Source organism: Paramormyrops kingsleyae, chromosome 11 (assembly GCF_048594095.1).
Source record: "Paramormyrops kingsleyae isolate MSU_618 chromosome 11, PKINGS_0.4, whole genome shotgun sequence".
NCBI classification, from domain to species: domain Eukaryota; kingdom Metazoa; phylum Chordata; class Actinopteri; order Osteoglossiformes; family Mormyridae; genus Paramormyrops; species Paramormyrops kingsleyae.
The window spans coordinates 5464969-5482488 of record NC_132807.1 but is presented as its reverse complement, the minus strand read 5'-3'; the positions used below and the strand labels follow the sequence as shown (position 1 = coordinate 5482488).

Genomic DNA, 17520 nt, shown 5'->3' with positions numbered 1-17520 from the left:
AATAATCATGTTTCCCACGTAATGGGTGGAGACCTCAACCCCCCCAATGTTCCAGCCAAAGTTACGCCCTTGACTGAAATATAATGTGTTCTCTTTTGTACAACATCAGTCCAAATGAATAATGACAATTAATACAAGTATAATGGCGGTGTTTAAATATGTTACAGCACTTTTCAATAAAACAACAAAGAACTTAACATAACAAAGAGTATATTCATTTTAAAGTACATGTGTTATTTTACTAAAGCGATTTTGTTATGGAACAAAGCAGTACAGTGCTTGGACTGGAATTAAAATGTGGCACCCACAGAAATATATAAGAATATATAGAATATAAGAAATTGCTGAGTTAAGCTCCGTTACTCATCTGTGGGCAGCGTGGAAGCCTAAGATGTTGCCTGACCACAGGTAACAGAGATTATCCACCGGGTTTTACATAGAAATCTTCCTTTTTTGCTGTCTCTTGTGATTCAGGCGACTTTCAGAGCAGTCGACCAAGTAAACAAATCCCATGATGCACGCTGTCTCATCAAGTGTGGCACAAAGCCTCTTCACGTGACAGTCTGTCCTCTTTCCTGGGGAGAAAATATCTGGTGCCCCTGACAGAGCTTCCTCACTCCTGTCTTGTACAGGCATCCGCTCCTGGGACGTCGACCTCACTTCCTGTGACCTGAACCAACAGCTGCAGCTGTTCGTGAGCCGACACTCTGCCCAGTTCTCGGCTGAAGTCAGAGGTGAGACTTCAGGGAGTTTAGAGGTTTTTCAAAGTGGAAGGTGACCCCGGCCTGAAACTAATAAACACACACATACACACGCGCGCGCACATGTAGGGTAGGCATATCTTTATGGGGACCGCTCATTCATTTCAATGGGAAAAATGCTAACGTTAACTATGATAACCGTAACCCCTACCCTACCCTAACCATAACCATAAGTAACAAAACAAAATACAAGAGTTTTTGCATTTTTAGTTTTTTCATAGCAGTCACCGATTTTTATAAAATAGAGTTTTCCCTTATGGGGACCAGGAAACCGGTTGAAACATTGTGTCCCCATAAGGATAGGTAAACCCGCTCGCACATACACACACACACATATACAAAATCATCTATGGATCAGTGTCATCCTTTTGTGTATCCTTTTACGTATTTCTTTGCCAGAAACTCGTTTAGTTTCAATTTAAAATTTCCAGGTACTTCTGCAGATTCTAACCTGTCTAATAAGTGTTTAATAAAACAGTCAGAACAAAGAGAATACATTTTGTATTCCAAATGTGTATCGTATGAAATTTGCCATCTGAGGTCATCCGGAAAGAACCTGACCACTGGGCCCTTCTGTCTAAATGGGGTTCTGTCGTTCTGAATTACTGGAGTCTGCCTGGGTCTGGAGCAGCAGCTGTTTGGGGGGGGGGGGGTCGTTTGTTAGCGTTCTGATTACAGAGACGAGGAGGTGACGGAGCATCAGGTGAGAGGCGCTGAGAGGAGGTGGGGAGGCGCGTGGTATGGGGTGATAGCGAGGGGCGTGGCCGCGTGTATCGGAGGCGCCCCTCAGGCCCAGTGGCTGTCAGCTAACCGCCCACTGCCAGCTCAGCACCTCTCCGCCTTCCAGCAGGAGCACCTAAGCACGTTGACTCCTAATCTGAAGGTTAGTGGATCAGGTCCTGGGAGGATCTCCTAACTGGAATTAGTCCTGATGAGAAAAAAAGCTGTAGAAATGCTAAAGTAGTAGGAAATCACTACCTGTCCCAAACATTGTGGGGCTGAATACCGCAAGATTGCAAAGGGATCACCGCATGGGGGAGGGTGGGGTTTATAACAGTAGCAAATCACAGATTCATGTGTCATCCACCATGTGACGGCTCAGCAGCCAATCTGTACGGGTCCTGCTGCTCTCGAGAATCTGAATTCCTGAGCATCACAGGCCACATACACACACTATGGGCAAAATAGAGGCGCCAATAAACGGAGCTGCATGTCCTTGGATTGCAGGAGAAATTACGAGTACCTGGAGAAAACTCACACGAGTTTGGGAGAACATGCAAACTGCACACAGAAAAAGTGGAGGTAGAATTTGAGCTTCCAGTCCCAGAGGTTTGAGGCAACCATGTTACTCACAGAGCTGCCATGTCACAAGGTTGGTACTTAGATAAAAACATCGGCTGTTGTGCTGAACTCGAAGCACCATAAACCAGCACAATGGGGACGGCACCCCACAGCCAGACGGAGTCACGCATGGCCATTTTGTCCAGAATAGCTTTGATAGGTCTGAGGCCTGCTGGAGTTAATTGTGTCTGCAGAGCAATGCAGTTGCCCTCCAGTGTTTGCGCACGCCCCCCCCCCCCCCCACACACACACACACAAGTGCATGCTGGGAGCAGATCGGATTGTGTTGACTGAGGCTTTTTCAAGGCCCCCGTTTCCCCAGTTACCTGAGACTTCTGCCAGGGGGGTTAGGGTGCGGTGGGGGGGGTGGGTGGGGGTGTTTTGGAAAGTGTATCGATCTGCATAATGTTCTCGGGTTTGATGGCAGCGTGCATCAGTGACCCTTATGACAGACGATACCTTCTGATGGAAGCTGCAGGGAGGGCTGCGTGGGTGGTGACATGGCGGAGACGGCTTGGAGAGGCACTAGTGACCACTGCAGTGGACATGGCTCAAAGACGCCATCACCCCCTGTCATACCCCAAAGGCTGCCCCACTGATTTTTTTACACACTTTTTGATTTTTTATAAACTGCTTATTTTCTATTCGCTGAGGATTATGGGTAGGGATAGGGTCTCCAACAACTATCACTTTGCGACATGAAAGCTCAGAAAAATGGCAGATGAATTTCAAATGCCTCAGGCAGATGAGGGCAGATTTCCATGCAGCTCAGATTAATGGTGATGAAACGACTGTGGGGGCTATGTCTGCAGAATTAGGGTTTACAGATCAGTCAATTTATCAGCATAAACCAGAGATATGAAGATAAACACATAACAATGCTGAAATTAGTCTGGCAATTTATTTTAATGGCATTGCAAATATTATTCAAGATTCTCATAACAAAGCCTTGCTGTGTGCCACAATGTTTTGTACTGCCCCCTAGAGACCAATACTGAGTACTGCAAGCTGGATCTTGCCTGCACTGCCCGCTAGAGGTGTTCATGGGCTAAACATGGACAAGGTCTACAAGTAAATTGCCAGCTAATTTTTTCTCCAGTTTGGATTTACAGAAATTGTTTTATGTGCACACGTACACTCCTTGTAGTGTCTAAACTCAGCATTAAAAGGAGCGTTTTAACAGTAAAGAATGGCGTGTTTGCACACATATGTGTCCAGATCTCATCTCATGCAGGGTAACTGACTCCCAAGGCTTGTTGAATAAGAGATGAGACCCGGGGGGGGGGGGGCTCTTGTTGCCTAGCCCCATCGCGTAACAGCATCTTCTGAAACGTGGGCGTCCCGCTTGCTGCCTGACGGTGCAGAGGCTGGTGTTAATATTCATGAGCCCGTAACGTATACTGCCGCAGACCTGGTTTCCACTTGCACTGCAGCACAGTAAAGCCAGGCTCCACACTACCTCCTGCATGACTCTCACACCCTCTGCTTATTACGGGGGGGGCTCTGTGACTTATTACTTCAATATGGTTGGGGTCCTTTTTCATATAACACAGAAAGACTGAAATACACATTAGCAGCATAAAAACACCTAACAAATAGCAGGAAAAAAACACCCTCTCTCTCTCTCTCTCTCTCTCTCTCTCTCTCTCTCTCTCTCCCCCTGTATCTCCACCTTCTCCCATCTCACTGGCAAATTCAAAGGCTTCTTCTCCAGGCAGGGTCATGCTTTGTAGATCAGGCCAGACCTATTTGCATATATATGAAATAGACAGATAAACATAATATAAGGCTGAGTAAAGCACCCCCTCCCTATCAGCCGCCCCTGCATACACATGCAGTCCCCCCCCCCCCCCACCCCGAGAGCAGGCTCAACGTGTCCCCCCCTCAGACGGTGTCAGTCCATTTCAGACGCTCAGTCCCTTGCTTCTCTGACTCATCTCTCTGCAGGCCCACATCCCGGCCTCCGCCCCCCCCAACCCCCCCCCCCCCCCCCGTGACTGTATCGCCTCCCTGTCCTCTGCGCTCTGGTGAATAATAAATGAGCAATCGTTCCCTTGCCGGTGATCCCTCTCTCTGATCGACGGGTGACCTGCCCTGTCTCTCTTCCCACCTCTTGTCTTTCTTTTCCCTTCTTCCAAACGGGAGAATAAGAGCCATTCTAATAGAAAACGGGGAACAGGAAGTGCTGATGGTCATTATAAACAGGGTCACACCCTGATCCCGTGCAGGGAGGGGCTTTCCCCGCTGGCCCAGGTGGTGTGTTTGCTGTACACACCTTTCATACCTCTGTACACATTCACTTCTGTTAATCCTCCACACAGCAAGAGCAGGTCACAATATATGGTGTTGTTTGATTGTTTTGATGATTCTGAAGTTTCGCCCGAAGCAATATCTACACAACAATCAAAAACAGCTGGAAAGTTGTCAGACTTAATTTTTTAATCTTGTTTCCCCGTGGGTTTGTACATTTCTCCCAGGTGTTTTTTAGCACCAGTAGGTATATTTTAAGTGGCTGTAGATGAAATCCATACTGTCAACACTGTTGCTATGTTAATGATTTCTGAAAAGTAGAGGAAGTTCAGGAAGTTATCCCATCAGCCACCGGGGGGGCTGAACATAACTGGAGGAATCCTGGACACAGATTGTAAGGAGTGGGATGCATACATTCAGGCAGCATGAAGTGTACAGTGTGAGGAGCTAGCAGCGTTTCTCTTTAAGAGCGTACAGTGTGAGGAGCTAGCAGCGTTTCTCTTTAAGAGCGTACAGTGTGGCATAACTGCTGGCAATCCATAGTCACGCAGCCCCCCCCGACAGTCCATAATACCCAGTGCTGAGGCAGACATAAGGCCGGGATTACTGGGAGCAGTCTGTGCAAACAGCTCTAAGCCTCACATAACACGGAGAGAAAACGTTGCGTCTAACGTCTCGTTACAAAGAATCGTTAGAAAGGGCAGCGAATACACATCAGCGGGAACACCACAAAACCTGCTGGCCAAAAACAGTTGCATCGATTGCAACCTATTTTTCTCTTGACCTTCTTGCTAAATAAATAACTATAGCATTTTAAAACCTAAAATAATTCTCAAAGAAAGGATGTTGCTTTTTAACAGGGCTTAAAGGCGTCTGTAACACGGCGCCCGGGACCTGACGGAAGCTGCCTTCACCAAGAGCTGAACGAACAAAACGAGCTTGACTCCCACTCCAAGAGGTGGAGAGTCTTGAGGGATTAGCATCGTGCTTTGCTGTGGAGGAGGGGGGGAGGTTAATAAATGAAGATCTGTACAGCAGACAAACTAGTAATCCTCTTCCCACACAGTGCCTCACTAGTCCTACACGGCGAGTTCCAATTGACAACCTATTAGATCAAGCTATAAAATCAAAAAGAGCGAATGATTAAACAGCTTTAATGGCACCATTCATTCTGACTGGATGAACGGTGTATGAATGCAGAGAAATGTTCAGAGGTAATAGAAGGTCTTCTCATTCTCCTCCTACAAGCCTCTGGTTAGTCACCATGTTTTTTGCACTAGTTTCCCTGATACTAATGTGTTTTTTTACGGTAAGAAAAATCAATCGGTCACGTTGGGTGCACCTACGGTATATCCAACAGCACACCCACACAGCTGTGTTGCCATGGAGCGCTTCAATTATTTCATGAGCTACAGGTCTCGCCTGAGCAGATTTCGCATGTAAGCAAAGCCAAAGTTTAATCGCCGTTTGAACGCAAATGAAGGGGAGGTAGCACGGTGGTTCAGTGGGGGTGACATAGCCTTGCACCTCCATGGATCTGGGTCAGACTTCCACCCCTAGCTGTGTGTGTGTGAAATTCACATCTTCTCTCCATGCTTCCTTGAGATTAGGTGAATTGGAGTCTCTAAAATGCTGATATTGTGTGAGGTGGTGTGTGTCCCTCGTTGGACTAGCATTCCATTGGGGTGTCCCTCATTGGACTAGTATTCCATTGGGTTGTCCCTCGTTGGACTAGCATTCCATTGGGGTGTCCCTCGTTGGACTAGTATTCCATTGGGGTGTCCCTCATTGGACTAGCATTCCATTGGGGTGTCCCTCGTTGGACTAACATTCCATTGGGGTGTCCCTCGTTGGACTAGCATTCCATTGGGGTGTCTCTCGTTGGACTAGCATTCCATTGGGGTGTCCCTCGTTGGACTAGCATTTCATTGGGGTGTCCCTCGTTGGACTAGCATTCCATTGGGGTGTTCCTCGTTGGACTAGCATTTCATTGGGGTGTCCCTTGCCTTGTGCCCTGCGCTTCCCTGGACAGGCTGCAGGCTTGCTGTGGCCCTGTATTTGAAAAGCAAAACTGAAAGTAAAAACTGATACTGAATCACATCACAACGTGAGGTGGGGTACTTTGTACTGGATTTGAAAAATGGCTGTAGTATATTATAGGGCCGGTCGATGTGTGATATTAATACAAACATCGCATGTTACACACATGCAGTTCTCACATCACTAGTCAGTTAGATTAAGATCAGGATTTCATACCTTCATATTGTACAGATCTTATAGCGTGGGGGGGTTTAAGTACTCTGTCATAAAAACTTAGCAAGCTGTGCAATTTTAATGATTATTCCTTTCATAGATTATCCAATATATGTTTAAAGTACTACTAAGGAGGTTCTAAATCAGAGCTCTTCAAATCTGACCCTCGATTCCAAATCCAGGCCTTGTTTTCACTTCTCCCAGTAGTTAGTTTAATAAATACTGATTCTTGATTGGCCAGAGGCTTCACACCAAGCTCACAGGTAAAGGAAAGCTGGAAAATCAGCAGGGCTCGGCCCTTGAGCACCATGATTATGAATAGACCTGTTCTAAATTATACAATTTATTAATGCAAGCAAAAAATTAACATATGACACACAGTCATGAGTGTAAATTATGGGGGGATGGGGGGGAGTTGAATCCCCCCTAATAATCAAATACAATAATCAATAATCAAATAATCAATATAATCCCTTGGACCTCCGTAAATGGGTGGAAACTTCAACCCCAAATGCTCAATCCAACGTTTTGTCCTTGTACATAGTTACACTTACGTAGAAACAGCCTAAATTCTGTGTCTTTGAGTTGAAGTAGTGTGATGAACCTGAGAGACGCTGGTCCCACCACTGATGGTCCAGCAGATATACACAGGACTGCCCCAGCAGAAGCATTCAGACAGGAGTCAGTCAATGTCCCAGTTAGCTGAGCTGTAGTGACCTAGATGCGGTGGAGGGACTGACAACGTTCAGGAGGTGGCCGGTCAGTGCAGCGGCTCACAGGCCTCTAGCATCTTTAGGAGATTCAAACCATCCAGGAACTGCAAGGCAACACCTGTAGTTTCAAAGGGACAATTTGAGGAGGTTTGGTGGCATATTCTGGAACCACGGCCAGTAATGAGTTATAAGGCCCAACTGAGAAATGATTATGGGCCACACCAACAACTGGGTAGATGGTGCTGTGAATCGGGGGCGGATCCCATGAGGCCCAAATGGATCTCTGCCCAGCTACTAAAGTCCAAATAAACTGTCTTCAGCTTTTGTTTTAGCTTTCGTAGGCACAACGGCAGACGTTCATAGTAAATATAGCGGCGTGACTCAAGCCTCAATGCAAACAGCTGTCAGGGCTGTAACAACAAGAAAGTGTACCAAGATGGCCCACCTTGGTGACAAGCCTGTGCTCATTGCTTCTCCGTCACCTTGCAAATGCATGCGGATCTCTAGCCATAGGAAGCTCCCTCACCCAAGATGTAATTCAAGAGCAGCCCTTTCCTAACCCCACTGCGGGGATCTGTTGTAATTTGGTTAGATTACATCTGTCAGGACTCTGAAACATGAAGCTTTTTTTGAAGGCGATTTTCAGAAACATGAAGAATCACTTTATTAGCTTTAAGGACACGTTTACCTATCAATATTATAAGTATTAATTAATTTTGATCAAAAGTAAATTAGTATAGCATTCTGAACAAGTTAGAAACTTGTGTTAGTAAATTTCATCAATGGGTTTTCAGATTCCTTTGACTTCAATTATTTTCTTGGTGGAAAAAAAGCAACGGTGTGGAGATGAGACATCTATTAAAGTACATAATATTTTTGAGCCCAGTCTACACTAGTGGCCAAAGCTGTGGAAACGTTTTAAAAATTACTACATGAATATTGGCAGTTATGTTTACAATCAAAGAATGTTTACAAATATCATACATTGGATGATGAAATAAGTACCTGGAGTAACTGGAATGAAGTTCTCTAAAAACTGGAAGTGTTTCCGCGGTTTTTGCCGCTAGCGTGGTGTCTTTGCAGGCCAGCGTGTGAAGGCTGAGAGGGAGACAGGTGGAGAGAGAGCGTCTCCAAAGCAGTGTGAGCTTTGCTGGGTCTCTGTGGTGCACTGCAAACACTGATACGGATGCTCTGTAGAAAGGGCGGATGGTTCCAGGTCTTATGCTAAGCTGGTTTCCAGTCCCGCTGAGCTCTTAATTAATTAGCCTCGATTGAGCTGTTGGCTGAATTAATTATCATGTTCAGATCTGATAAAAGTCAAAGTGCAATTTAAAGCATTTATTAATTTGTGTGATTTGTGTTAATGTTGAAGTAGCATATATATATATATATTTTGCTATTATGAATAATAATGCAAATTGTTGTTTTTTTTAATAATGTGGTTTGAACACAATTTTTATCTGCCGCTGTTTGAATAGGAAAATAGGAAATAGGAACATGTTCTATTAGGACAAATGTCTCAGGGTTTGTTTTTCTATTTTCTTGCTAACAGCCATTTTCCAAATAGCATGTTTTGTATGACAGGGCTCTGGAGCAATAAACAGCCCTCAGCTCATATCCAAGGTTTTACTTAAAACTCCTGCCAACAGCTAACAAAAGGGAATCGATGAGCAGTGAGAGACCATCAGGCACCTCCTTCAGGCCTGAGTATCTGGAATTACCCTCATTTGTGTTTTGTAGGGAAAAACGAGGAACCGAAAATGAAGAAGAGAGCCGTAGATAGTTTCCCTGGGGTTTGTAACATCGTCCATGGCCTTGTTTCTCTGAATTCCTCATATATAATGACCTTAATGATGTTCATATGTGTGTGTCTGTTTGTGGTCAAGTATATATTGCATGACCAAATGAACCAAATGTCTCCACAATGTGTTAAAAGCCTGTTATTTTAATGCTCCAGGGGGTATTTTTTTTCATTCCCACTAGGAGAAACTGAATTGTATAACAATCTGTGACTGAAATCAAAAAACTACTATTTGGTTGCTTATGGTTAAGGTTCGGGCTGGGTAGGGGTTCAGGTCGTTATTGTTGCGATTAGGGTTTTTTCCACAGAAATGAATGGATGGTCCCTACTAAGATACGACTGTTATGACTGGCTGGGGGATCTTTCCAGTAAAATGGATTATATTCAGTTCCCATGTGGATGCAACTATATCTGAGAAGGACAGGGGTCTCACAAGTTCCAGGATTCATTAGGGGTCAGCGGGCACCACTGTCAGTGCTCCTTGCTGTCTCGTGTGAGAGAAACCCACCCAAAGGGCGCCAGAGAAACCCACCCAAAGGGCGCCAAGCCCGTTTCGGTTTTCATCAGGGATCTGGGTTTCAGTCGGCTTAGAGACGGAACCAGAGCATCATTGATGACCATAGGATGTGAAATAATATGGTCTGTTCGCTTGGCATAGCTGGTGTCGCGGTACGTTGGCACGCATTCATCTCAGTGGTTAACAGAAGGTGGATAGAGTCCAGTGAAGGTTGTCTCAGCAGATATAGATCAAGTCTGGGCCAAGCTGCCCTTAAACCTCCCCCCCATGCGAAGAGACCCTCCTGACTGGGCAAAGAGTGCCAGTTATTGCCCAGCAGACTGAATCTGACGGGCATCCCCCCAACGGGGTGACATATGTCGCAAAAGTGAATGTTCCATCTCCTTAGCAGGTGTCCCAGATCATTTTTAATCTGCTTTGCTGCCTTAAAGCAGCCATTGTTTTTTTCAAAGCTTTTCTGTTCAATCCTCAGACGGGAGTCAAGGATAACTTTGGGTGATGGAGTTTGTCCTGGGGGGGGGCAGTGTCTTGCAGTGAACTGCCATGGAGAGAGCGTGAGAAGACACTTACGCTAAAAGGTCAGAGCTCAGGCTATTTAAAAGGCAGCTGCGATCAGACCTCAGGGATCAGTGTTTACCTATTTCCTTCTGCTCTTGTACTGAATTACTCCTTTATTGTAAGGTAGTTTGTGGTTCTGTGCTTTTGTTTTTCACAAATGACTCCCAACTAGGTCATTTCAACTCTTTGAACTGTAACTTTTTTTATACGAGCCAGCTGGGTTAAAGAGAGAGAGGAGTGTGGGAGGGAGAGGAGGGCGATGAAGTCTCCTTATCAGGCTGCGCTTTATCCCGCTGTCAAAAAATAAAAACATCTCACAGCATCTGATACGTGCAGAATATTTTAACCAAATAAAATCACAATGCTTGAAGCAGTTTGTCCCTCCGATGAATTACCTTTTATTTCAAAGTAAAAATAGTTTGCTGATACTCACGCAAGACATTTGGGAAGGTTTTAAACGCACCTCCAAATCCCACAATAGAAATCCGCACATACCCACCTCTTCCTCTTTAAAACATTTTGATGTCCCCTGGAGAGATTGTCATCAGGCAGCAAGCTCAGTACCTCCGGGGATCCATGCCAAACAAAGCACATCTCTAGGTAGAAATGTGCCTGTCAATCAAAGCAAAGATGAAAAGCTTCCAGTTACATAAACAATGAGTTAAGGGGACAAAACTCTGCTTGCAAATTTTAACCAGTTAACCATGTTACTATGCTGACCACCTGTCCCCAGACTTTTCTGCTAAACAGCATCGGAATGTTTGTATCTCCTGAGGATCTGGGGCTCTGTGTAAAACTGGAGCCTTCCTACAGAACTGACACTATTTTTATACTGAAGCATCAGGGAAAAATAAAAAGGGAAAAATAAATAAAGCCAGTAACCTGTTTTGATCTTAATGAACTTTTCTGGCTTAATGAAATTTTGGCAACACTTTACATAACTGCACACTTCATAATGCGTTCAAAGAACATTCAAAAGCAGCATGTAAGTATACCTTTACATCCTAACATACCTTGACACAGAGTGTGAATTACCCCTCCATAATTGGTGGGTACTGCCTTCATAACACTTCTATGACCATTATGGTCCGCTACCGCGTCAATACGAATAGCCACCAGGATCAATGTTAAGAGTGCAAGATGCGACAGGGGTGTTTACTAACATGTATGCAACACACGGTCATGGTCTGGACATGCGACACAATGAGAATCAATACAGAAGATCTCATTGTCCTTATCCCTATCCAAAAGAATTAACCCTAACCCTAACTCCCAGGAATTATCCTAGAAGTACTATACTAGTAAAAGTAATAAGCCTATACATTTACAAACAGCCTGGTCTGGTCCAGCAGTCTGCTGTTATTCCTGCCCTCTCAGTCCCCCCAGCTCCAACAGCCTTCAGAAATACATATTTACCTATTAGGCTAATATCTGTCTTGATGATACAGTAGATCTTAAAGTACAGCCTAATTTCTAACTCACCTCTAGATCCTGCACACTGTCCTCATCCTGCCATCTTCCTGCTGCCTGCACACTGTCCCCATCCTGCCATCTTCCTGCTGCCTGCACACTGTCCCCATCCTGCCATCTTCCTGCTGCCTGCACACTGTCCCCATCCTGCCATCTTCCTGCTGCCTGCACACTGTCCCCATCCTGCCATCTTCCTGCTGCCTGCACACTGTCCTCATCCTGCCATCTTCCTGCTGCCTGCAAACTGTCCTGCACACTGTCCTCATCCTGCCATCTCCCTGCTGCCTGCAAACTGTCCTGCACACTGTCCCCATCCTGCCATCTTCCTGCTGCCTGCTCACTGTCCTGCACACTGTCCCCATCCTGCCATCTTCCTGCTGCCTGCTCACTGTCCTGCACACTGTCCCCATCCTGCCATCTTCCTGCTGCCTGCTCACTGTCCTGCACACTGTCCTCATCCTGCCATCTCCCTGCTGCCTGCAAACTGTCCTCATCCTGCCATCTCCCTGCTGCCTGCTCACTGTCCTGCTCACTGTCCCCATCCTGCCATCTTCCTGCTGCCTGCACACTGTCCTGATCCTGCCATCTTCCTGCTGCCTGCACACTGTCCCCATCCTGCCATCTTCCTGCTGCCTGCACACTGTCCCCATCCTGCCATCTCCCTGCTGCCTGCTCACTGTCCTGCTCACTGTCCCCATCCTGCCATCTTCCTGCTGCCTGCACACTGTCCTGATCCTGCCATCTTCCTGCTGCCTGCACACTGTCCCCATCCTGCCATCTTCCTGCTGCCTGCTCACTGTCCTCATCCTGCCATCTCCCTGCTGCCTGCTCACTGTCCTGATCCTGCCATCTTCCTGCTGCCTGCAAACTGTCCTGCACACTGTCCTCATCCTGCCATCTCCCTGCTGCCTGCAAACTGTCCTGCTCACTGTCCCCATCCTGCCATCTTCCTGCTGCCTGCTCACTGTCCTGCACACTGTCCCCATCCTGCCATCTTCCTGCTGCCTGCTCACTGTCCTGCACACTGTCCCCATCCTGCCATCTTCCTGCTGCCTGCTCACTGTCCTGCACACTGTCCTCATCCTGCCATCTCCCTGCTGCCTGCAAACTGTCCTCATCCTGCCATCTCCCTGCTGCCTGCTCACTGTCCTGCACACTGTCCTCATCCTGCCATCTCCCTGCTGCCTGCTCACTGTCCTGCACACTGTCCTCATCCTGCCATCTCCCTGCTGCCTGCAAACTGTCCTCATCCTGCCATCTCCCTGCTGCCTGCTCACTGTCCCCATCCTGCCATCTTCCTGCTGCCTGCACACTGTCCTGATCCTGCCATCTTCCTGCTGCCTGCACACTGTCCCCATCCTGCCATCTTCCTGCTGCCTGCACACTGTCCCCATCCTGCCATCTTCCTGCTGCCTGCACACTGTCCTGCACACTGTCCTCATCCTGCCATCTTCCTGCTGCCTGCTCACTGTCCCCATCCTGCCATCTTCCTGCTGCCTGCTCACTGTCCTGCACACTGTCCTCATCCTGCCATCTCCCTGCTGCCTGCACACTGTCCTCATCCTGCCATCTCCCTGCTGCCTGCACACTGTCCTCATCCTGCCATCTCCCTGCTGCCTGCTCACTGTCCTCATCCTGCCATCTCCCTGCTGCCTGCTCACTGTCCTCATCCTGCCATCTCCCTGCTGCCTGCACACTGTCATCCTGCCATCTTCCTGCTGCCTGCTCACTGTCCCCATCCTGCCATCTTCCTGCTGCCTGCTCACTGTCCTGCACACTGTCCCCATCCCACCATCTTCCTGCTGCCTGCTCACTGTCCTGCACACTGTCCCCATCCCACCATCTTCCTGCTGCCTGCTCACTGTCCTGCACACTGTCCTCATCCTGCCATCTTCCTGCTGCCTGCTCAGTCCTGCACACTGTCCCCATCCCACCATCTTCCTGCTGCCTGCTCACTGTCCTGCACACTGTCCCCATCCCACCATCTTCCTGCTGCCTGCTCACTGTCCTGCACACTGTCCCCATCCTGCCATCTTCCTGCTGCCTGCTCACTGTCCTGCACACTGTCCCCATCCCACCATCTTCCTGCTGCCTGCTCACTGTCCTGCACACTGTCCTCATCCTGCCATCTTCCTGCTGCCTGCTCACTGTCCTGCACACTGTCCCCATCCCACCATCTTCCTGCTGCCTGCTCACTGTCCTGCACACTGTCCCCATCCCACCATCTTCCTGCTGCCTGCTCCTGTGCCTCTCCTGCTGACCACCACTTTCCTTCATACACATTAAGTTTGCAGAACTGCGCCTATACTTTTAGTGTAATGTTCTATAGCTCTTAACATTAATATTTCCTACTTACTCTTCTTTTACCACCAAAAAAGTGTCTGATGTCTCCATCATAGTGTGTCTGTGAATAAATCTGGGAATCTAATCTATATTTAACAAAACAGTACCTGGGCTATCAGATGAAGCTTCTAAAAATGTCTATAAATATGAAATTGTGGAATGCAGAATCAATACCACTAAAATTCAAATAATAGGGCTTATTATTTACTAGCTAGTTTTTTTTTCACGTTGCCCCTATAGGTTTCACTTATAGTAATGTTTTTTCAGAGCATAACGTTAGACCTTCTTATGCGTTAACATTAGCCTAATAACAAACCACACAGGCTAAGTGGCGAATTAATTTCAGAATGGCACAATTTATTCGTGATAAAATGAGAATGAAAACATAGGTAGTTCATCTCCTTGGAAAATGACCATGATCGATTTTACCTCACCAAATAAACCTGGTTTAAATAGAGAACTTAGCTTATCTTGCTAGTTAACGTAACTAACGTTGACTGTACCGGTGTTCTGTCGAGTTGAGCTACTTTGTCGAGGTAAGCTATGGTTAGGGCTATCAATTAGCACTACGGTAGTAAACCTCGACAAAGTAGCTCAACTCGACAGAACACCGGCCTCAGAAGGACAATGGTAAGTAATTCAACTTATAAAGACGTCAGCTTGCATTAGTAGATAAAACACTTAAACGAATAAATGAAGGTTGTAAAATAACACATTTTCAACAGGCTAGACTTCTGCTGGCTACTTACATTTACCAACATTCCACTTAATGAGAATGAATGACGCAACCGACTGGCTAGCTGCTTCTAGCGCCGAGGTGGTTAAAATGGTACGGTCCACATTAGGGGTGTTTGAAATCGTTTTGTATAAACTTTTCCTACAAGGTGAGGCTATCTTTTGTTTTTGTTTTTTTTTACAACAAAAGAAAAATTGCTATTTTTGTTTCTTTGGGGGGGTCTGGGTCTTGATCGGGGGGTAAAGTACCCCCCGTAATTCGAACCATGCTTTGACATACTTTGTTATTAATGTATATTAAAGATGTATGTTAAGATATGGTAAGATGTGAAGGTGTACGTACATGCTGCTTATGAATGTTCTATGAATGTTGTATGAATGCATTATGAATGTGCAGTTAATGTTAAGCGTTACCAAGCTTAGAACTTTAGTTTGTTTCAACATGGACAGCGGGGAAAGTCTTTAGGACATCGTAATGAAGCTTCTAGAGGTACGGTACATGTATGGGACGGAGATGGAGATACAGAGGTTGTGGAAAGCAGTCACTAAATAATAAGGTCATAGCCTGCATGTACAACAGGTCTGGAGTTACAGTGGATGGAGGGGGCAGCAGGCAAGGGGGACGACCCAAGAAAGCATTGTGGCTATTGGGGTAGCTACTGCCCCTAGCAGGTGGAGAGCTAAGGAGTGATCATACCACAGAAGGCTAACATTAGCAGGCCAGAGGGGTTTCTCCAGTATGCACAAGGCTTCTGAGGTGGACATGGGAGATCATTCAGGTGGATCCCCAGGTCTGTGCCTTCTCCTGCCAATGACGTTCTACATTATATTGTAAAAGCAAGGCTGCCATCCCTCCAGTGTAGCAGTACCATGCTCTTTCACAGTGAATCAAGGCGCTGCAGCCGTTTTTGCTGCAGTGCTGCATAAATGAAAGCGGAGTCCTAAGGCTGCAGATAAACAAACAGGTGGAAACGCCCGTCAACGGTGATTTTACCATCTGACTACCCACGGTCCTTAAGGTCTCAACCCCCCACCCTAAAACTGCACATGTTGTAAGCAGTTGGGGGGGGGGTCTTTTTATACCCTAAGTTGAAATAAAAGGAATTGGGGACGTTGGAATTGGTGGACGGAGCTAGAGGCAATCGACCCTATAGGTGACCTAGGGTGCCATCTTCTGAGGGGGCTTTGACGCTTACCTCACTGCCTAGCCCCCCCCCGCATCAGTGCAAAGCGAAAATGGGTGGTGATGCCTATGATGCCACATGGGGTTCGATCCTGGGCAGCGGAGTGGGGTGGAGTGGGGGGTGTGATTATTGCTTTTGCCAGGTTTGGCAGCGGTCGGTCGAACTGCCTGATTAATTAGCCTCCTGTGCTGCTCGGGCTGACTAACAAAGCCAAGAAGGTGGTGCAAAACCCAGCCAGACCCTCACACCAATACTCCCCAGGTCACCCGCGGCTCAGACCCTCACACCAATACTCCCCAGGTCACCCGCCGCTCAGACCCTCACGCCAATACTCCCCAGGTCACCCGCGGCTCAGACCCTCACGCCAATACTCCCCAGGTCACCCGCGGCTCAGACCCTCACGCAAATACTCCCCAGGTCACCCGCGGCTCAGACCCTCACGCCAATACTCCCCAGGTCACCCGCGGCTCAGACCCTCACGCCAATACTCCCCAGGTCACCCGCGGCTCAGACCCTCACGCCAATACTCCCCAGGTCACCCGCGGCTCAGACCCTCACGCAAATACTCCCCAGGTCACCCGCGGCTCAGACCCTCACGCCAATACTCCCCAGGTCACCCGCGGCTCAGACCCTCACGCCAATACTCCCCAGGTCACCCGCGGCTCAGATCCTCACGCCAATACTCCCCAGGTCACCCGCGGCTCAGATCCTCACGCCAATACTCCCCAGGTCACCCGCGGCTCAGACCCTCACGCCAATACTCCCCAGGTCACCCGCGGCTCAGACCCTCACGCCAATACTCCCCAGGTGACCCGCGGCTCAGACCCTCACACCAATACTCCCCATGTCACCCGCGGCTCAGATCCTCACGCCAATACTCCCCATGTGACCCGCAGCTCAGCCAGTGGACGGTGTTTGTGGCCATGCAGCTCTTTGCAGGTCACGTGTGTCACTGCATATAAGGCATCGATCAAATCCCCGACTTCTGGGCCCTAAGTCATCCATTGGGGGCTGAACGTGACGGGGGAGTGACTGACCCCCCAGACAACATTACAGATCACCTGTCGTAAAGATACACTAAGGCCAGGTGAGTACAAGCAGGAACAAGACAGCTGCATGGTCAGAAATCATCAGCTTCTCATTTTCTGGGGCAGCATGGCTTCTCCGCTTAAAATGGAGGGAATTCACCCGCTGGGGTTTGATTTTATCCGGTCTTTACCCAACCCCCACATTCCTCGGCTGTTCACTACATTGGAACAATCATTGGAACAAGGTGCAGGGGCCAAGAAAACAGCTTTGTCACCAGAAATCCGATGGTGAGGAAGAACTGAAACAGATAAACAGCCATCCGTATCGTCTGTTTGCAGTATCAGTTACCTTTCATAGCGAAAACAACAAAAAGCAAATTAAAAAAGAAAACAAAAAGCATGTCAGCACAAAACTGCTTTGATTGCCCGTTCAATTGTATCTACCGTGTGCCGACCGACTGTCACAATACTGAAGAAAGTTGAGGATGAACATGATCAAACCAGACCCGTCAGTTATAAAGCTCCAGTTGGCTCTGGCAAAAAAAAAGGGACATTGAATGGGGAGG

At 47.4% G+C, this 17520-nt stretch overlaps 1 protein-coding gene across 2 annotated transcripts in view; it reads left to right on the top strand.

The window, feature by feature from the left end:
- The window catches only part of map1aa (microtubule-associated protein 1Aa), a 53747-nt gene that overhangs the window by 3831 nt on the left and 32396 nt on the right, over nt 1-17520 (top strand). For both annotated transcript variants that reach the window (XM_023813974.2, XM_023813975.2), the window contains exon 2: nt 633-734. In XM_023813974.2, the coding sequence (XP_023669742.2) occupies nt 633-734 (102 nt within the window). The remainder of the gene's footprint in view (nt 1-632; nt 735-17520) is intronic.